The 22,936-nt window shown below is 46.7% G+C and overlaps 1 protein-coding gene across 1 annotated transcript; it reads right to left on the reverse strand.

Moving 5' to 3' along the window:
* Positions 1-833: 833 nt before the first annotated feature.
* On the reverse strand, positions 834-15,469 carry LOC126541530 (organic cation transporter protein-like). The gene is made up of 3 exons (XM_055076719.2): positions 15,370-15,469; positions 4,073-4,254; positions 834-2,453 (listed from the first exon to the last, which is right to left on the reverse strand). The coding sequence occupies exons 2-3, from the start codon at positions 4,235-4,237 to the stop codon at positions 2,217-2,219; spliced, it is 402 nt and encodes a 133-aa protein (XP_054932694.2). The 5' UTR covers positions 4,238-4,254; positions 15,370-15,469; the 3' UTR covers positions 834-2,216.
* Positions 15,470-22,936: the final 7,467 nt, after the last annotated feature.

Genomic DNA, 22,936 nt, shown 5'->3' on the forward strand with positions numbered 1-22,936 from the left:
AAGGGCTGCGCCGGTATCCACAAGAGCGAATGCAGGAACACCTTCTACACAAATTTCGACCACGTTAGCAGGAGAGGCGCGAGGACTTAGACAGTTCGAATGGGGCGCAGTTCTTGCCTCTTGAACTGCGACGTTCAGTTTTCCTGGTCAGGTGGTGCGGGTCGCCGACGCATTGGGGAGAGCGAGCGTCGGCGAGGGGATGGCGAGCGACGTGAAGGAAATTCTGGGATGTCAGCACGAGCGTACGGTTGGGGGGAAGGAGCGGCGTATTGGCGAAATGGCTGGCTGCCGTACTGGAAGGGCCGCGAGGCGTCGCCGAACGCTTGAGGGCGACGGCGGCAATATCGGGCGACGTGTCCGGGAGTGCAGCAAGAATAACAGATAGGTCGATTGTCAGGTGTCCTCCAAGGATTAGCTCGCGGTGTGGTCCAAGATGCAGCATGGGTTGCCGGTGGCAGCGGTTGGGACTGGGTCGCGAACGACGCCTGTGGAGGCCTGCGTACTGCCTGCGCGTACGTGAGAGGCGCGGCCACAGGCAGGACTGGCTGCGCATAGGTGAGAGGCGGGGCGACAGACTGCACTGCCAGCGCAGAGTTGAGATTCGCGGCTGCAGGCGCCTGATGGTGTGCGGAAGGGACAACTTGGGCGACCTCTTCTGAAATGAGGGTGCGGAGCGCGTTTGGAATACGGGAGGTGGGCTCCTGAGTGAAGGGGACTAGAGAAAGTTGGCGGGCAACTTCCTCACGCACGAAGTCCTTGACTCGCTGAAGGAATGAGGATGGGTCGTACATGTTGTCAAGGCTCGCCAACAAGTCGTCGCCTGTGTCCGACGTCGCCCGACAAGCCGCAGAATGCCGCCAGCTAGCGCGCTCCTTTACGGCAGAGCAACAGCAGCGCCAGAAAGAAAACCGCATCGACACGCGTCCAAACACCACCTACGCTCCAGGCGTTCTTGTGTGGTTGTCGGTCCCTTTCCAAACGCCGGGGCTTTCCTCCAAACTCGTCCCAAAATTCGAAGGGCCTTACCGAGTCTTGGAACAAACGTCCCCGGTGAATTTTCTCATTGAGCCCCTGTCACCACCTGAAGACTTGCGCCGGCGTGGACGTGATATTGTCCACGTCTCGCGTCTCAAGCCCTACCACGACCCTCTACCTCCCGATTCTTAAGGCGCCAGGATGGCTCTTTTTGTCCGGGGGGAGATTGTGAAGAAGAAGACGCGCCTCGCGGCACAGCCGCATCGCCAACACGCGGCTCGTCTCCGCTCGCGCTGTTGATTGCTGGCGTCCGTTTGGACAGTGCTTCGGGCTGCCTCGCCGTTCCCGGTCGCTGTGCCTTCGCATTAGGCGCCACCAATAAACCTTCTCACATTATATATAGTAGTATGGCAGAAATGACAGCTGTGCTTTTCAAGAACTTTGGGATAATAGAATAACATCCCGGAGACGATGAAGATTTCATTTTGGTAATGACACTGTGGACGCCACTTGATCCAATTAATACAACCATTAAAATATAGCTTAAAAACTGCGCGACAGACAGAAAAGTGTCGGCAATGCCGCCAGAAAAGTTTTGTATGAAAGCATCGGTTAAAGCAGAAGCAGATTTGCTCTATGCAAGAGCGTTTCCTGGACAGTCAAGGAAGCTTACGTCACAGTTATCGCTGTGATTCATAAACTAAAGCGCACCATATTTTCTTGGTATCTGTTTAGTATCGACGGGAGTAAAGTATTTTGAAGGGAGTTTTTTTGCATCTTTAAGTACACTAACTTAATCTTCAAAGTCAAGCTTATAGGCTATCCAACGTGTGTTGCACAGATCCCTTACGTGTATTCACTCCTACTGCTGATTTCCTAGGATTGTAAGGTCAGTTAAGCAGCGCTGCTTTTTTTTTTTCGCTACCCTCAGTTTTGTAGAAACTGTAAGTGAGTGAGTGAGTGAGTGAGTGAGTGAGTGAGTGAGTGAGTGAGTGAGTGAGTGAGTGAGTGAGTGAGTGCGTGAGTGAGTGAGTGAGTGAGTGAGTGAGTGAGTGAGTGAGTGAGTGAGTGAGTGAGTGAGTGAGTGAGTGAGTGAGTGAGTGAGTGAGTGAGTGACTGAGTGAGTGAGTGAGTGAGTGAGTGAGTGAGTGAGTGAGTGATGATTGTGGCAGTAACGACCGCCGCGTTATCTCAGATGGCATGCTCTTTGCTTTATCTGCAGACTAGGCCATGCTTTCGAGTTAGTTATTGTCAACATGATCCTTATGGCGACGGCACTGTACATTTCGACGACTGTGCTGCCTTTTGGCCGATAAGGTGCAGAAGCAGATACCTCTATCCACGGCCAGAGACTCGCCGTCGTTGAGCGTCTGTGGCAACGCCAGGTGCACTGTCTCGGGAAGAAAGAACACGAGCACAGACGCTGCCAGCGAGACGGCACCCATCACTGTCATTGGAAGGCAGCGCTCCCGTTCTGCCTGCGATCGTTGGGGAGAAGAAGAATCAACGAACGGAATGTTGCATATAGCAGTCATTTATACAAATCTTGCCCTGAGCAGAAGACGTTTGGAGGATGCATACACACTCTATTAGCGGTGGTTTACCTTTAGACGCAGCACACAAACAGCAGCGAACAACAAAGACTGACAAGCAACGCAGTTTTTATATCGTGATTTTTTAGCAGCTTTGCTGTTGCCGATTTAGCTTTCTACAGAAACGTGTCTATATCGAAGTAAGTACCCCTCTTGCGCCTTTTCAGCAACAGAAGAATTCTAACGGAGGGCTCGGAGACCAACGAACGAAACGTTTTTGCAAGAAGAATTTCTTTTTCGCAAAAGCTACAGAATTTCGTAAAATTGTAGTGCGAGCCCAAATTCGAAAACATTAGAAAAAATTCGGGAGAACTTGTAGGTATGTATAGCGTGTGGATAAGCGGGCAACCAAATAGTTACCAATATTCAAGTAAATCAATCACCCGAAATCTGGCAATCTTTAACAACTCGGATGGTGGAGTAGGAGTGCTCGAACTAAACCCGCCCAATGATTGAAAACAGTACACGTGGAGGTGGCTCGATAACTACATGGCGATCTGCTGCCGCGTCTATGCGAGCGCGAAATGCTAAAACGATCACGGGACATGCTACGCAGAACACTCTGTATGTGTGAATGCCGCTATTTCAGGAACTGCTGGTGAGATGGGAAACAGTGCAACTTTGCTCATGTTCGCTAAATTGTGTCAAAGGTCCTATTACTACCCCGACAGGCAACTTCCTGTGGGGTCGAAGTTGTTCACATAGCAGTAGCGTCCAAGAATCTGTTGTTCAATATATTAAGTTTTCAATGTACAGTTCTCAGGAGGCTAGACAAGATGTGGATGCTGACGTAGACCTTAGTGCCGGTACATATGTGATGATGTTAAATTATACGTAATGTATCTTTAAAGTCTTCATAACTATTCGTTTCTTTTCGAAATAGTAAATATTTTACTCGAATTTTGTTTTATAGCATCCCACACTTCTCGTATTTTTTCCTGATGAATTAAATACCCTCTTCTGACGGACTGCGATCCCTTCGCATGCCCACCTAAGTACAGTAAAAATACTACATAGGGAATTACAGGGAATCTTCGATATATACATATATATATATATATATATATATATATATATATATATATATATATATATATAACCATGACTGTCACAAAACGAACGAAACCACACGTCCGCTTTTATGCCTCATGCAAAGCGTAAGTCTTTTTGCACTAGGTCGGCGTCCCCTGATGCCGCACTTGACAGTCACGAACCAAAGTCGCTCGAGAAACGGGAAAAGCTGTTACTCATATTTCCGTTTATATCTCGTTAGCTTCGCTTGCTCAAATGCGTCATTTGACGCACCCTGGAGGACCGGGAATTCATTACCAAATCCAGTCATTACAGTTCCAATGTCACGCGCGCGTCTATATACCGGCCGACTATTATCAGCCTTCATGCACGCGCACGCGCGCGCACCATCCCATCAACTTTTGCGACAGCCTCACGTCTTCTAGAGTATCATTGTAACGTCGTCATGGCCCAGCGCGCCGCCACAATCTCACCAGTGCCGCCACTTGCATGCCCGCGAGTCCGCCGAGGTCCCCTATGAAGCGCTGTAGCTGCACCGCTCGCCCGCGGATCACGGTGGGGAAGACCTCTGATGCCAACTGGTACGTGATGGCGTAGCTACCGGCGATCGCAGCGATGCCCACACCAGCCATGGCCATTGTCCAAGCGCCCGAGCCTGAAAAGTGCACGTGGATGCAAGTTACATTTGGCTGCCCAGGTGGTAGGCCGCTGCAGTTGCGGTAGCAAGCAGTAGCGAGGTCACAACTAACGTCACATTGATTTTATAAAGGTGTGTTGACCACACTGAATGTTTTGAGTGTGACAAGTTCGCACGCTGTAAACATAGCCTAATAAACGAGATGTCAAGACACGTTAAATCGGCTCTGCCTAGTACATTCATTCAGCGAGCACTGTATTTCACCTAGACTCCCATTCGCGCAATTGAGTAGATTCATGTAACCGCTCAAATGAGTCGTAACGCACCCGTTGAAGCGCACAAGATTATTCAATGTTCGTCAAACATTGCCGCATTATCCATACAATGCCGTCACACCTTGGCTAACGCCGGCTTCCTCATTAACTTCATGTGGTAAGAACAGTGTGATGTTTTCTTTGAAGAGAAGGAGAGATCAAATCAAAGGGAAAAAATGTAGGTTAACCAGAGGAAAATGATACGTGTAGAAGCAAACATAAATGAAAATGTCAAGGGTAAAAGGGACGCCGACCAAAAACATTAAAAGAAAAGAAACCAAGACGTTTCTCTTCCCATACGGGGGCCTTGTTTACTATGTGAAAGTTTGGCCATACGCCCGGCGAAGATTAGTGAAATCAAGAGTTCGATGAAAACTCGTCTGGTCGGGATTGCTCATAGTCAAGGGTAAAAGGGGACACCGACCGAAAACATTAAAAGAAAAGAAACCAAGACGTTAAAAGAGAAACCAAGAACATGGCCCCCATATGGGAGCCGAAACGTCTTGGTTTCTTTCCTTTTAATGTTTTTGATCAGCGTCCATTTTACCCTTGACTATGAGCAATCCCGACCAGTCGAGTTTTCGTCGAACTCTTGATTTCATAAATGAAAATATATTTAATATTTATAAGCTATATAGTACGACACAGCCAGCATGGCAGTTAGAAGATGATTATGATCCTTTATTTATTGACACAAACCCACTGTGATCGTCCACAATACGGGTGGTCATATAGTTTAGCCTAGCAGCAATGTGTCGTATTGTTATTATTGACTTGAGTGGTTGTCCCATCGATGACTGTCGTCCTTGTCGGTCGTTCTGCTCGTGCCACGTTGGCATTACCACCGAAAGCCCCGATACGGCGTCTCCTAGAAAGTGGCCGAACGGTACGATAGCTTGAGGCGAGCAACGTGGATGACTTCGAATGAAGGTGACCACGTGGAAGCATCGAGTGGTACTATTTCATAAGTGACGTTGCTCACTTGCCGGAGGATACGGTAGATGCCGTGTTCTCCGGCCTCTATCGTGTGAGGAAAACCTGTTTTTGATAAGCCCACACGCGGGGAAGGAGTCCACAGAAGAATGAAGTCACCGGCACTGAAGTTGACGCCTCCATGGCAGTTTTCATAAAGGTACTTCTGCCGTGCCTTCGATGCAGACAGGCGAATGCGGTCAATCTGACGGGCCTTTGCCGCTGTGGCTATGGCCTCGCCAGCGTACTTAGACGGGGACTCCACAGGGGTTGGAAAGAGCATGTCTAAAGGAAACGTCGGTTCACGTTCAAAGAGGAGATAGTAGAGGGAGTAGCGAGTGGTGTCGAGGCGTGAAGAGTTGCACGCGAGCGTCAAAAAAGGAAGAGCAGTGTCCCGATCATGATGATCCGAGGAAACTTGCATCGCAAGCGTGTCGGTGTTCGTTCGATTCAGGCGCTCAGTAAGGCTGTTCGTTTGAGGGCGGTACGCTGTTGTGAGGATGTGTTCAGTGACACAAGAGCTAGGCAAACCTACGACCACCTCAGATAAAAAGTAGGGAGGCCTCGGTCTGTGAGAAGTTGTGGAGGAGCCCCGTGGTGTAAAATGGTGTCCTTCAGCAGGAATACAGCAACGCCTGCAGCGCAACTGGCCGGGATAGCTCGTGTGATGGCGTAGCGGGTCTATAATCCGCAGCAACGGCAATCCAATTATTTCCCACCCTGACGACTGAGAAGGTCGAGGCCAAGGCACGATAATATGGATTGATAGGCATCTCACTTAGCTTGAGGAATCCAGTAGGAAGCAATACCGACTTTTTACGGCGTTGTCATGACTCGCAGGCAGCGACATAACGTCGTACGGAACGGTAGAGCCCATGCCGGAAGAGTCGTCACCGGACAAAAGTACAAATAACCCGGTCTCATACCTCACCATGACGGTACGTCCTAAAAACAACAACGTGGCCCGCAGTAGGGACATCGTGGAGCTGCGCGAGCCCAATCACCCGGAGATGATAGAAAACGACGAGCCGCATTTCGTTCCCCTCGGGTTGCATATTCCGGCTGCATAAGGTGCCGTCCAGGAGGACGAACAAGCGAAGTGAACAGTCGGGCACGTCATAACGCAGGTGGCTGATGAGGCCTCGTAAGAAAGTATCACGCTGTTGTTCGTGGCCGATGTGACGGAAGGCAAAGAGCGTGAAAATGCTGACATGTGCGTCATCCATGTCTGGAGCGTCGACGGGGTGCCGAGACAAGGAGTTGGCGTGCTGGCTTACATAATCGGCTGAACTTGTATACCATAATGTATGTGATTTCTTAGAGACGGAGAGCCCAGCAACCGTGAAACCATGGCACTATATCCGGTTTCCTACCCCGTACTGAGAAAGGGAAAGGAGGTATAAAAGAAAAGATAGAAAGCAAGTGAAGGAAACAATGATCCTGCTTGGATCACCTCCGTGGCGGTTGAACTTGCAGTCGCGACAGAGCCATTGGTGTAAACATGTGTGAAGCTTCCGGTCTATGTGTTCGACATATGGCGCGTAAACCCTGTCAACGAGCAAATTTGAACATTTGCGATCGCCTATGAACATGAGTGCGCTATAGCTTATATGTAGAAATGATGAAACAGGCGATTCTTTATACATGCCGCGTGCGATATTGTTACCGCCACAGTGCTACAATTTGTGCGTACGCAACGCTTCAATGTTGTATCTGGAAATATTTATCGGTTCGTCGGAAGACACTACCGCTGTAAGGCGGCACGAGTTGTTTTCGAGGGTTTTGTGAAGAGAAAGGCGTCACCTACTTACTGGCCGAAATAAGGGACACGAGGAGCGTCATGGTAGGGGAGCAGTCACTATTGTGTTTCGCACGCATACCAAGGTCCATGAATGCAAGTTTGTTCGGTATGGAGAACTTGGCTCCGGAATCGACTAATGCAAGACGCTCGGCGCTGTGCAAGTCAATGCTTCAATTTACTTCTCGTTGTATTTCCTGCGGTCTTGCCGCAGATGCTTCTGGTGGCACCCAATAAAAGCGTGAAATATTTTCGAAAATCCAGAAACCAGACATATTTTCTGTAATTTTCTGTTACACATCTCTTCTTTTGCAGAACCTGCAGAGTCATATGAATGTACTGGCACCAATAAGCACAACTTCCCGTTCGGCGTGCGCGGCAGTGTAGCGACAAGCAGCCAGACTCGTTGCACCAATCCACAGGTTGTGCGTGAGAGAGAGACAGATGTCACGATAGAGAATCAGTCCAATTAATTATGGGATTTAACGTGCCAAAACAACTTTCTGATATGAGGCACGCCGTAGTGGAGGACTCCGGAAATATTGACCACCTGGGGTACTTTAACGTGCACCTAAATCTAAGTACACGGGTGTTTTCGCATTTAGCCCCCATCGAAATTGGGCCGCCGTGGCCGGGATTCGATCCCGCGACCTCGTGCTCAGCAGCCTAACACCATAGCCACTGAGCAACCATGGCAGGTGAGAATGAGTCTAAGCTCTGTATTTACCTGCATTAAAATAATCAACTAAGAAATGCGACGCGCCACCGGCGCGAATTCCGTGTAAACGCTGAAGACGGCTTTGGCCTGCGGACTGTTCTATATATCTAATGAGCCAGAAGCCACCTGAGCGAATTCATTATATTTATACATCGGTGCATCGTACTTAAAGTGCCAAATGTTGTTCCGAGAAGAGGGGAGAGCTATTACGCTCTAACCTGCTATTCTGCAGAATGAGAAGCATTGCATTAAAAATTATCATGTTCAGAGCAAGGAAAATGCACTGAATTGCAGTCTTAGCATATGTAGTTAGGATCGCGTGAAATCGTCGATCATAGCTAAGGAGTCGTTGTCGTGGATGCCTGACTGAAACTGGTTTTAAAAGCGTTCCTACTCGCGCCGCCCCCCCCCCCCCCCCCCACATAAGAAACTGACAGTCACTTAAGTATCCCTACGCGATTTGAATGCAAAAACATTATGACTTCTCTAATTAAGTGCTTACGTCCACGATCAAGACATCACACCTTGTCACGTGTAGTTCCCAACTCGAGCTTAATCAAACTTAATCCAGCATGCTCTAATTTTACGAACGTTAACTCACCTTAATCCACTTTAATTCGACTTAGTCAACTTTATTCCACCATAATACACCTTGATCTAATCTGTAGCAACCTTAATCCACCGTACTCTAGTTTGTACCAACCTTAATCGATTTTATTGTGCCTTAATTCACTTTGCATTAATTTGTGCCGACCAGAATCCACCTTAATCCATCCTAACGTCACATTCAGATGGCTGCCACGAGACGTGTGCAATGACGCACGCATTAGGCACACCTTTAGTCAGCCAGAACCGTGGATCCGCCGTGGCGTCGGCGAAGCGCTCGCACGGCAGAGGCCCGGCGCTCGATTCCCTCCCAGCCCCAAATTTACCAAATTGTTTTTTGCAAAGCCATTAATGTACTACTTTGTTTAGAGGAACCTCACCGACTAGCTTGACGTCAACTCGAGCATTTTTGGACGGGTTTTTACTCCTTGCGCCATCGGCCATTTTTCCAACCATCGCTTCATCACGCCAGATTTTCTGCCTCATGGGACATGTAATGCTTTCGCATTGAAAGAATATCCGTATCTGCAGCATTTGCAGGTTGACGCGGGTTTGAAGATGCAGAACGGGAAGCTTCAGGAGATCTGCTGCTGGTAGCAAGCTGCGGTTTCGAAGCGAGCAGCGCCTTGTTAGGACTTTGAGCAGCGGTGACCAAGACGGCGAGGCATCGGTGGAGACGGCTTGATGGCGAACTGCACATTTGTCAATATAAAGCCGATCTTCTGGTCTTATACAAAGGCTGCGGTCATGACGGCATCAAGGTCACAGCGTCATCTAGGGCATCCTGAATCGCACTGTCAAACTCGCGTAGCTCCGCCTTCTTTTTTTTTAACATAAAGAGAGTTTCAGGGCCCTCAAGGTCCGTGCGGTGACGTTACAGGATCACAGAAAGCCCGGATAGCGTTTGTCTTAGCCCATAATTACGGCCCTACAAACTGTCCTGAGATCACATAGCTTAGTGGCTGCGGCATATAGAAAAGGCGAGAGCTGTGAATTTCCGGTGTCCAAAACTTGTTTCGTGTGTTTCTGTGTTCGGTCTGTCATTTTACCTGCGTACTAGCACCGCCTTGGGACAACGCTCGAAATGAACGCACGAAATATTCTAAGGCGCCTAACCCACCTGTACGTGCAAGGCCCATGGTGATGCAAGCGGCGCCTCCGATTGCCAGAAAGACTGTGTTCGGCCAACGACGACCCAGCAAATCCAGAGTGAGGATGCAGAAGACGTTCACCGGAAACTCGAAGGCCATGGCGATCGAATAAGTTGTGTAAATATTGAGGTCGAGCCTCCCCAGCTCAAGGATGCAGCCATTGTAGCAGAGACATATGCAGAACCTGCAGCGGGGTACGAGGCAGAGGAACGGTGTGTTTCTTTAATGTTTGTATAATGTTCCATTGTAATGTCTGTTACACGTGCGAGACTGCAGCACACTCTGGAGCACTCTCGTGCCCTCTACTTGCGGGCCACTGGTTCGAGGAAGGAGCCATCTTTATTGCGACCGTTTGTAATCATCGTCGTTGTCGTCACCAGCCTGTTCGTGTTCACTGCAGGACGAAGTGCTCTGCCAGCGATCTCCAATTTTGCCATGTCTTGAGTTAGTTGACCCGATATGATTAAAAACTATCAGCCCAAGCACTCTGTACCGATGGTTAACCACCAAAGCCAAAGCGTGCGGCCTCAGTGTTTATTACTGGGCACGGTGTAAGAATAGGCTTACACCGTGTTACTGGGTTAACCCCGATGGTTCAATAAAGTCTTTCTCAATTATTGGTTACGTCTTTGTGTTTCTTAATTAGGTTACACACAAGTTCGGCTGCGATGGAGAAAGCGACGTCAGTGGCGGTATGCCCGCAGTCCGCCGTTGTCATTTGCGTTCCATGTATTGAGTTTGTTCGGTGGCTTGGTTAGCAGCATCCGCCCGGCATTGCCGCTTGCTATTCTTCAGAATTAAATTGCTTCAGAATTAAATCTGTCCGTCACGTAAGACTATGAATGGCTCATACCCGGCCCCTTAAGCAATGGCTCATACCCCCGTAAACGTGGCCTCCCCATTACGACGACAGAAGTGAAATTCTACACTGGAATGACGAGTGGCAACGGAGCCATCTATGGAAGAAGACGACGGCGACGAGGAGCGCTAGAGAAGTTGCGCGAGCGCGTTCGCGCGGTAGCGCTGAGGTGCGCCAACGAGCCAGCTATGGAAGAAGACGCCGACGCTCAAGCCATTGCTGCTGATGAAAGATTTTTCTACATGCGGACACGATATTGGGGAAACTAGCCATTAACAGCTTTGCTATAAAAATTAAGTAAATTATGGGGTTTTGCGTGCCAAAGCCACGATCTCATTATGGGGCAGGCCGTAGTGGGGGACTGCGGAAATTCGGACCACCCGGGGTTCTTTAACGTGCACCTAAATCTAAGCACACCGGTGTTTTCGCGTTTCGCCCTCATCCAAATGCGGCCGCCGTATCCTGAATTTGATCCCGCGATCTCGCGCTTAGCAACCCAGTACCACAATCTAATGCATTACAATTTCCTAAATTCATTACACCACCGAATTTTTTGCTGTCCCCTACTGCGCTTCCTTTCTCTTGGCACCCATTCTCTTATAGAGCACCGGATACCTGCTCTACGCATTACATGGTCTGTCCAACTCAATTTATTCATCTTAATGTGATTAGAAAATCGGCTACTGCTGTCTTCCTGTACTTTAACGTTACGCCTATATTATGTTGTTGTTATTGTTGTTGTTCTCCGGCCAATTTTTATTTTGTAAATGCCTTTCATATTATATAAATTCCCTATGAGTAATTGGCCTAGTTAAATGTACCCTTGCACAGATTCTATAGGCTGATGGCCAATCACGAATGTTCGTTCTCTTGCCAGGCTATTGAACGTAGCCTTTGTCATCTACATATTAATATTCAACCCTACTGTTGCATTTTGTCGGCTAAGGTCCTCAATAATTTGTTACAAGTCATATACAGCGTTGCTGAACAAGATAATGTCTTGTATAGCTGGCTGAAACCTATAAGGGCGAGAAGCACACCTGGTCAGCTTGAAAATAATCGCCATTTTTAAATGCAAGAGGGTCTAGCTTTGCAAATGCTTCACCCAAGTGACACTTGTCAAAAGCGTTAGAGACTTCACGCCAGACTAATATAAAAGCTAGATGTTAGCGGACTTCATGTATGCCAGAAACTCGTCAGGAGATGTCCAGACAAGGTCAATGCAAAGGATGCACTTGAACAGGACGCATTGGTCAAGGCTGCGCACTATCCATCACACTACTAACGAGCTCGCCCACTCGGCTCGACGTTCGCTAACCCAGTAACAAAAAAAAAAAAAAGGTGTTGGGGAGCTGGAACACGTTGCTTCTCAATATCCAGTGCTCCACGCACAAGCCTGAACGTGGTTCCTGTCACTCGCGCATTAGCTTCAAGACTTCAAGTCTGGACTCTGCAGGACAGGATGGCAGGACACAACACAAACAGAAGCACTTGCGATGTTCTTATCGTCTATTTCGTCCGTATTTACCGTGTGCCCATCTCTCGAGGGGCACATGTGCCAGCTAAGCTGACAAGAGGTCCTAATGAAGGACATATCTTGATCCGTAAGCGTGTTTCGAGACGCGAGGGAAGTGATATGCGAAAACGTCGACTTCTGCTGTCGTTGTGCTCAGGCACACCAAATATCTTATAATAGTGTAACCGGCAGCGCGACGGGAACATACGCAATTACACATCTTTTGGCTTTTGGTACCATCATTATTATCAGCCTATATTTACGCCCACTGCCCCAGCTCCAAGGCCTTTCCCAATGATCTCCTATTATCCATGTGCTACTGTAGCTGATTACAAGATATTCCTGCAAATTTCCTAGTTTCATCATACCACCTAATTCTTCGCCGTCCTCAACTACGCTTCCCTTCCCTTGGCACCCACTCCGTAGCTCCAAAAGACCACCGGTTATCTGCCCTACGCACTATGTGGCCTGCCCATATCCGCTGGCACGTTAGCTCTTTAACCTACACCGCTCTCTTCCCGTCTCTTAACGTTACGCTTAAATCGTTCGTTTCATCGCTGGCTGCGCAGTCCCCAAATTGTTCGCAGGTTTCTTTGTTAACCTCCAAGTTTCTGCCCGATATGTTGTGCCAGTAGGATGCATGATTGTACGCTTTCCTTTTCTTTTTTTTTTTTGAGAATAGTGACAGTGTGCCGCTCATGACTTCGCAAAGCACGGCGTATGCGCTCCAACCCATTTTTATACTTCTGTAAATTGCCTTCTCGTAGTCAGGGTCTCCTGTGAGTAATTCACCAAGATAAACGCACGTATTTAGTAATACTCTATGCACACTGCCGGTCAGGAGGACACATTGCATTGCTGTGTAAAAAGTTGAGCAAGGCTTGTTTTATGCTGTATAAATGCCGTTATTACTTCGACCCTGCCACACTAAGAACAATTTACTTTAGCATATTCCATAGCCATCTATCCTACTGCATTGCATCTTGGGGTAATACGTACGTTTCATATGTTGAACCTATCGTACTTCTTCAGAAAAGGGCCTTGCGATTTATGACTTTTTCGGACTACACTGCTAAATCAATGCCGCTGTTTCAAAGTTTAAATATACTGCCTTTTAATTTATTACTGAATCTTAAAACTCTATTGCATACTCAAAACAGCATAACCACTAACTGTCCTTTGAGTGTATCAAATTTTTTACATTCCAGAAGCAATACACGCAGCGCACTTAAGGGAAATTTTCTCTTGCCAAAAATGCATAATGTATATGGAAGGCGAAGGTTAAGCAACACTGGAGCACTCCTATGGAACAGCTTACCAACAGTAGTAAAACAAGCAAAATGTTTTTCACTATCAGTGAAATCTCATTATCACTCATTACTATTATCTGCATAGTTTTCATCTGAATGGTGTACACATGTTTACCTTTTTCACTTGCAGTGTATAATTTACTAAATACAAATTCCTTTCTGTGGGTTTCTCGTAGCTAATACACGTACCCTGCCTTGTGTTTTAAATGAATGTTTATGTATATATGACTTACTTATACTTCTTCGTATTGATGTTAATATTGTGAATTAATAACTAGCATGGATCCCAACTAGCCTTGAGCTAGGGATCCAGATGTCCTGTACAACATTTCCTGTGTACTTTCCTATTTTGAATAAACTTCAATTTCAATTTCAATTCAATCACAAGTACGCGTACGTGCTAGCCCTCTATCTTGATTTACTGAGCAAACAACTACATGATTCAGTAATGCAGGTCGTTTTACGTGCTGCTAGCAACTACTATTTGCGCTTCCAAGTATTATCTGGCTTCCCGAAAGGGCTCAGAGAAAATTTATTAAGCATGGCCGTATCCGTTTTGATGTGATCACATAAATACGTTACGAATGCCGAAGCGAATGACTAACAAGTTTACAAAAGATGACAAAGGAACATGCCCCAAGTGCTCGGCTCCTGTGAAAATGTCAGATGCTCGTCAGCTGCTTTGGATTCACATCCAAAGCAGCTGTCGAGCATCTGACATTTTCGCAGGAGCCAGTGAGGACAGGGTATGAACGCCAGTGAGAAGACTTAAAAAATCAGGAAAGGCTGCAACGAAGCCAGAGCTACCTAAAAGCTATGATTTGTTTGTGATGAGCAAGTTTACAAAGACACTGATCCAGTTCTTGCGCGACTCGAAGTTGGAAGCTTTTATTTAACGTTCTTTTATGCTTATTGCCTTCGGCAAAATCCTGACCAAAACAAAAGAAAATAAAAAGGATGTCCCAGGAAACTTTAGCAAAGTTGTTAAGAAAAGACTTGCACAACGTACGATTATGAGACCTACGGTTTCCGGTCATAAGTCCTCTTCCGCCACCACGAATGTACTTTTTTACAAGTTACCCGGCTAATTAAAGGAGAATATGTTTAATTGTTACTTTTTTAATTCAGAGCATGGCTCTCCATAGGAAAACTGTTACTGCTTCTTAAAACAGCCCATTCAGTCGATTTCAACGAACTATGCCCTGCGTTATTATTATTATTATTATTATTATTATTATTATTATTATTATTATTATTATTATTATTATTATTATTATTATTATTATTATTTGGGTTCTTGAGCTCGCTGTACGCGTAGCGCCCGAAATTCGAAAACTGTCGCGTGATTTCGCACCGCGACGTCAGTGTTTCTAAAAGTGATTGGACAACAACGACCATGTTTCTTTATTCATCGCTTTAGTAGCGATAACATCGTCATTCTACTGCGGAATAATAACTATTCTTTAAAAATGTCGCATCTCGTTCAGTGCTTCTCGTTTATACAGCAACTCTCATGCAGGTAATTTTTACCATAACATGTCGTAGTTCTACGCCATCTACTTGGGTTTTTCCGAAACCTTTTAGTAACGTAAGATAATAAATACGCATTCCTTATGAGCATCCCCACACGCGACATTCAATCTGCCCTTTCTGCATTTTCTGAATATAAATACCCGTTTCTCCTGAAAGCTCTGTAAAAAGGCACACGAGTCTGTCGCTGACGGCAAATCAAAAGGAATGAAATATGTAGCGGTCAAACCACGTGCCTCTTCTAAAAGTGACTGGTGTAAAGAAAAAAAGAACAGGCTTGTTTTAGCTCCTACGGGCCAACATGGTGAGATGAAATTGGTCATTTGGGAGGACAGCATTCGTAAGGATTCGGGGCTCACCATGCTGCGTAAATCAACAAGGTTCTTCGTCGAAGCCGGGGCCGCTTCAGCATGGCTTTAGTGCTTTCCCAAAAGCTCAAGTTCTCCCTTGTCATGCCATTGTCGCCGCCCTGCAAATACAGGCCGGTCAAGTTGCGTAAGGACGTTCGTAGTACTTGAAAAGGGCGCTGGGGAGTTTGGGGGAGGGGAGTGGGGAAGATTGAACACATTCGCGCCTAATAGATTACACCATATCCATGTTTACATGGTATAGGTGCAAACAAAATCGAAATTTTCACGTAGGTGTCTATTTCACGTCATTATGGTGCAGTGTATACCATCCTATTGATGCGCGCCACGATCTAAATACCACAACAGTTGTTCGCACTGAGTGCTCGAGAGGGAAATTCACATTGCGCACAAGAAAAAAAAAGGAATAAAAATGGGCCACGTATTGCAAGTCCTGAGGGTGAACCGTGTTTTCACAGTGATCAGTCATTTAGCAGACAAAATTCTCAGAGAGAGCCGGTTTCTCCTCTGTGTTTAGTATAATAAGAGGTCTCATGTTCAAGCGGCAAATGAAAGGAAATGAGGGCATCAGGGGCTACAAGATTTGTTGCAATCTGCGACTACGAGGTTTTGCAATGAACTGAGAATAACCAACGCACCCCCGTGCCTGGAGACGCATACGGAACCAACGCAGCGTGCAAATATTATTTGTCTCCTTTATCGCAAAACGCAATAATATTGGCCCATTTGGCAGCCTTCGAGGTCTTTCCTGCAAGGACAGTCATTACCCTTTTAACGTCGTGAACTAACTGGATAGAAAATATGATTCTGTTTCTTCAAGAAAAGGGGAACAAAAACCAACCTAGCTTCTCTCCGGCACACGTCCAGCGATATTTTGTGCTTTTTAGAATATAAATGATCGCTCAATGCTGAGGGGGTGCGCCAGTGTTAGTAGTAAATTCTGACTCCTATATATGCTTACTTAATTGTGACAGCAATCGTGATTCCAATAGATATTGTTATGGCAATAGCCGTCGACGTTGGAGTCGCCGTGCTGTCCTCTGCTATCGACGGCGCATGTGGGCACGTAGAGACTTAGAAGGCCTTCAAAGAAGCCTGGCGTGTTTGGCTGCAAAAGTTACGAAGTCAAGAGGATGCATTGTCCCGCTCTGCTCAATCGGCTCTGCCGGGGCAAAGACAGCGTTTCGCTTCGGCTGTTTGCATGAGCTTTCTGAGCACACACATAAGCGTCCCTGTTGAGGCGCCGTGCGCATATCACACCTGTGGCGCACGCACTGGTCTGGGCGGAACGGGTAGTAAACGTCAAGCTAAATCTATCCAATCATTTGATTGGGCGCCGACAAACGCCGACTGTTTTCATTTGGCCTCATCTCACGCACTATCGAGGTGGGACGCCTGTCCCGTCGCCGCAGCCATTCCTCATCGCTAGTTTCTGCCAGGCAGCTGTCCCCGCTGCGCCCCAGCAGTTGGCTCTTCGCATGCTGTTGTTCCATGTCGTGACACGCTTGCTGGTTCTGACAGGGCGCGGTTCCTGCAGTCCCCCCTCCCCCACTTAGACGTGTCCAATACTTTTAGTAACGGAAAAGGAAAGCCGCCAGTGAGCTGTGAGCTATATATATTTTTTTCGTCAAGAATTACACTGTGACACTAGGCGACAGTTGTTTTCGCAGAGGGAAAGCTAGGAGCGGATCTCGATAATATTATTTCGTTTTGTTTTTTTTGTGCGTCGGTGTTTGCCCTTATGGTTCCTGCAGGTGGTCCAGCGACACCCGAAAATCTTGGGCAGCAGCCGTGCTGTCGAGCGCTTGGTTACGACGACCGCGACGATAGCCAAGTCAGGACGCGCTCAGTAATACTGCCCCTCCTCTATCCCTAGACGAAACCGGGAGACGTGCGCCAAGGAAAATGCAAAACGAAATCTGCTGCCTCACAAACGAGTTCTAAGCTGTTGTGTGCTGAAAAGATTTGCTTACCTCAGTAGTGAGCCCGGTTCATTGCTGCATATTTAACACCAAGGAACGGAATTCGGGGATGCTGTATTTAGCTTTCCCTGTGGCTTTTCATAAATGTGAGGCAAGTAAGGCTTTTATGCAAAGTATTGGAGAGGGCTTTTTTAACATGAACTATACTTTTGAATCACTAATGCGTTAGTGTGTTACCCAAGCTTTAGTGGTATTTACTTGTGTATGTCCTAATCGTTCTTTCTGACGTAAACAATCTCAGTTTCAGTTATTCTATTCGTTGGCTGAATTGAATAGTACAATAGAATAGAAACCGGGAAAGAAGCTTGACTTGCAGAACCTCAGGCCCATATCTCTCACCTCCTGCTTAGGCAAAGTGCTAGCGCACGTAATGCTAAGCAGGCTACAGAGCCACATGGATGACAGGAATTGCTTCCCGCACACCAGGATAGGCTTTGGGGCAAGTTTATCAACACAAGACATCATGCTAACACCCTCAGAAGAGGTTTCATACCATATTCACAGGAAAATAACTAGAGTTGTCCTAACTCTAGATCTAACAAAAGCCTTTGACAATATTAAACATGAGGCATTCATGCTTTCATTGAAGAAACATAATGTCGGGCACAAAACTTACAACTTTATCAAAGCCTTCCTCTCCGGCAGGACTGCCGAACTCCAGCTATGCTCCGTCGCATCTTCCACATTGCAACTTGGCATCAAAGAACCCCACAGGGATCCAGTACTATCCCCTTTACTATTCAACATTTCTCTTATACAGCTATCTACCGCACTTAGCGCAATCCCTGGTTTAAGGCACTCACTATACGCTGACGATATCAACCTCTCGGCTAATACTGGAAGTGACAGTTAGATAGAGGAAACACTTCAAACAGGAGCAGACCGAGTATAACATGGATGGATGGATGGAATAACTTTACTGAAAGGTCCTGCGACCTACAGGGCGCATGGCCCCATATCACATCATGCGAATCGAATAGGTCTGTCATGCTCCCAAAAAAAAGTCCGAACTTCAGATTGTAAGGACTCAACCACAACCACAACCAACATCAAGGTGATGGTAGATGGCACATACGCACAAGAAGTGCAAACCCTTACAGTTCTGGGGATGCACGTACAAAGCAACAGAAAAAATGCAGTTGTCCTAAGCAAAATTATAGGGTGCATTAACCAAACAAACAGGTTAATTAAGCGAGTAACAAACAAGCATAAATGCACGTAGGAAGCGAATCTCCGGCAGCTTGTCCAAGCCATCGTCCTGAGCCGCATAGTATATTCTCTTCCTTACCTGCCCCCTCCACGGCTGAAGAGAAGGAAATTGATTGTCTAATTAGACAATCATACAAATCAGCCCTTCACCTCCCTAAATACGATGCTAATGAGAAGCTTCTAGAATGGGGATCCACAATACCCTAGAGGAGCTGGCCGAGGCACACAAACTAGGCCAGCTGGAGTAGGGAGACACATACTGGATCATCTCGAGATACTATATGGCTTACCTCAATATCTAAACGCCCTTTAATATACCACAGAAATTTAAGGATAGGCCCAATACCAAAAACATGCCTCCTGAACATTACAGGGACAGAAGGAGAGCAAGAGCTAAAGCTCTACATAAATAATACTTGAGCCTAAAAGATATAGTCCGCGTCGACGTTGCGAAACACCTAAGTCGAGATGCCTTCTCTATAGGCAGAGCCAACACTCAAGGCCAGGCCCACTCCGCAGCACCAGTTAGTTGCATGCATGCAGAGGAAGAAGAAAAGGCAGTTATAGCTCTGGCTATAAGTGGCACCACCACGAAAATAATTTAAACTTTTCCAGCGGCAAAATCCACGAACCTGCCCTGCAAATTCTAAACAAATATCCACCACCTGATCGTCAGATTGAAATCATTTGGGTCCCTGCCCATTCCTCGCACCGAGGAAATGAGTCTGCCCACAATTACGCCCGAGTTTTCGTCAGCCGGGCAGTGGGAGGTCTCGACCTGGGTTCAGCGAGAGACCGCATGGCGACGTTCCACGAAATTAAAATAGACACTACCGCAAAGTAGACAAAAATACCTCCGCTACATAAATGACTGGATAAACTGCAACATGTCACCTGGAGACACTTGCGCACTGGCTCATTTGCCAACCCTTACAAGTTATCTCTAATATGCCCGGGCTGCTTCACACCTAAATACAAAAACTGCACATCCCATAAAGCGGACCTGACACATATCTTGAGCGCCTGCCCCGGGCTAAAACCTAGGGCGGAACTCCAACTTAATAACACTTCGGACTGGGAGATAGCGGTATCCCGCTCGGATCCCGCAGCCCAGCTGCAAGGACAGGAGGACGCTGGACAGAACGGGGATTTGGAGATCATCGAAAGTCAAAGGCTTACGGCCACCTCACGCCGCCTGACAGAAGAAAGGACCCAGTCATTCAAAGAACTGTAACATTTGACGAAAATAAAGTTTTTGCTCCTCCTCAATTATTCTGCTGGTGCGTACTTACGTCCAAACTTGGCGTAAGAAACGGGAACAGGGTATTGGAAGAAATTACCGGTCAGCTTTTCTCAGCGGAATAGAAGAATTTAATTTTTCATAGAGTGCATATTTACACCATGTTAAATAGAGGTTCCCAATATGCTGTAAATTTATTCAGCATTCGATAGGATATATAACTGCTATTCGTACAAACGCGCACGCACAGGAAAACAAAAAGAAAATATGCATATCCGACGCACATATTGGAATCTAGTATGTGAAGCGAAGCTTTCGTGAAGCGGGTAATGAAATGCCATAAATGCGCCTATTTTATTCCTGCGTCCTTGGCGTAATGGAAACCGGAGTTGGCGCATCTGCTCTCGCGCACCCGCGCTGCGACACACGCGCCAACTTTCAGTGGCAGTGAAAGGTAAGCTTCGGAGACAAAGCGCGCACGAGTGAGAGCGCTCCTGAATATAGTCCCATGTTTAAACGCGAATCGCATTCTTTGGCTGCTTCAGCCGTTTTAAGCCTATCTTTCTTTCTTTCCTTCTTTCTTTCTTTCTTTCTTTCTTTCTTTCTATATATCTATCTTTCTAGCCTCTTAGGCCGACCCAGTGGCGCCAGTTCTCTACCGTCTTAGGTCACTATATGGTATGTGCTCCTGGTCGTCATGAGTTGTGGTCTTTCCATTATCGTCATTCCAGTATCCGGATATTTTATTTTCGTCCTTAAATCTTCACCACGCTTTCTGCCCCGACCCAGTGACCCAAGTTGTCTAATAGTTTTGGCCACTACGTATGAGCTCGTGGTAGGTATGCCGTCGTGCTCATTGCATCACCGTCATTCAAGCTTTGTCATCCGACGCTCGTCACGCCGGCGTCGTCACACCCTAGTCGTCACACAGTCCCGCGTTCGTTGAGACTCCGTCATAGTGATGCTGTCATGGTCGTTCAATCGTCGTCAATCCAGCTTCGTGATCTGACTCTCATCCGTCGTCACACCTACTCCGACCCAATGGTCGATGTTGCCTAATAGCTTGGGGCACTAGGTCTGTGCTAGGGGTCATGATGCCGTCGTGGTCGTTGCATCATCATTCCAGCTTTGACGTCCGAGTGAAGTTATTCCGTCATCATCGTCCGTCTTCGTCACACAGTCGTCATCATGCGTTATTCGTCGCACTGTCGTTTTATCTTTGTCAGCATTTCAGTTACGCCATCCCATTGTCTTCATGCCGTCGTCGTCATACCACCATCGTCGCTTCAACGACGCGACTCTTTCATCGTCATTGTATTGTAATCGTACTGTCGCCATTCAATCGTGATTATGCTGCACTTGTCACGCCGTCATCGTCAGACAGCCACTATCAGACCTCTACTGTCAGACCGTCGCCGTAACGCCGTCGTATACTTTCGAGTGAGTGAAAACACGCGCCTTTCTCGGAACTTTAGTAAAATGCGGATTTGTAACTACTCGGTTAAATAGCTTATAACTGGTAACACTCAAAGAACGGAGAAGCCGTAGAGATGTTATAAAAACATCATAGACACACCCTTTCTTTAATGTATTGCTTTGTTAGTCCAGAATCACGCAATATCCATTTATAGTACAGTTTATCGTGCAGTACAGTTTATCGAGACATAAAAATTTCTGATCTTTTTTCATGTTCTATAGCGTTCCAATACTCACAATTATAAGTTCCGAGATTTGTTCTCTTGTAACTTTTCTTCTATTCCTTGATGCGAGGCGCTGGAGGGAATCGACCGCCTCAGCAACGCGACCAACTGACACAAGCCAGCTCGAAGATTCGGGAATCCAGCTGCGGTGCAACATTCACATCATATCAATTGCAGTATTTATGTTTCAGGCCAAGCGCGTTACATTGCGTCAAGTTCACTATACTTCGTCATAACGAAGTATGGTGAAACAAATCCGCAGAATGGTAATTTGGCGGCCTTGTCACAACGCTCATGTTTCGTATTATGACAGCACTTGATTTTGATTTGTGTTTTTCAACGTGAAATTTATGTGTATTGATGCTGCGTCAAAAAATGAAGCGTAATTTGAATCCGCATTTAAGTGATGACCGACTGATAACACGACAGGTACGGCACTAGACAAGCAGATGCCTGCAAATTCACAAACATGGTGCAATATGCCGTGCCTAAACACATGAGGTTTAAAGGCAACAACAACCATACGTTTAGCACCGTTTACTGTAATGTCGCTATTCGCACCTGCATGTTGAGATTATTGTCATTCTCAGACTTGAAAAAGCAAAGAAATTTAACATCTTAAACTTGGTACTCACGAGGGTCTGACACTCTGAGGGACAGACTTCGTTTGAAAAGTTTCTCAGGACAGTAACAATAACACATGTACCTAGATGTTGGTAAATCTACTCGCGCATAACAACAAAGAAATTACAACTGAGGAATATAGTCGCACAAGGGCGTCAAGCGTAACAATTAGTTCCTTATTAAAGAATATTGAAATATATTCCAGTAGTTATCTTGAAAGGGCAATAAAGTGCAGTGTATCAGCATGCCGAATAGGAAAGCTAAGCATTGCGCTAGATGTGTCTCCCAAGCGGTCACGCCTGATACACTTCATCTGCACTTATGAAACAGCTGTCTGAACTTGTCCTGATAGGCATTGAACCCGAATGCGGCTAAATTTCCTCCCAGTCATGAGCCCTCATATAAAATAGAAATATCAGTCAACCGTAACGACACAAGGATCGCAAACTTCCTTCCAATGCAAATTTTTTGAGCCCATGTGCGCAATGATGTGCCCGTTCATCCCAGCTGGCTTATGCGACAACAGCAAACTCTCTGTTGGGGTTTTATGCTGCTCCTAGACTACTGAGAACATGTGCTTTAGCCCCTATAGAGATCTGAGACTTGTAAAAAAAAAGAACGTACAATAGACAAAGTAGCAGCAGTACGTCGGAAATTGCTGCAGCGTAGAGGAAGGCCCGCCAGTTCTGTGTCAGGTAGCCGTACCAGGGTACCGCACAGCCCACCGCTCCCCACGCGGTGGCCCACACAAAGGCCACCAGTGTCCTTCTCTGAGCTACTGTGTACTCCAACACTGCATCATA

The sequence above is a fragment of the Dermacentor andersoni genome, chromosome 2 (assembly GCF_023375885.2).
Source record: "Dermacentor andersoni chromosome 2, qqDerAnde1_hic_scaffold, whole genome shotgun sequence".
NCBI classification, from domain to species: Eukaryota; Metazoa; Arthropoda; class Arachnida; order Ixodida; family Ixodidae; genus Dermacentor; species Dermacentor andersoni.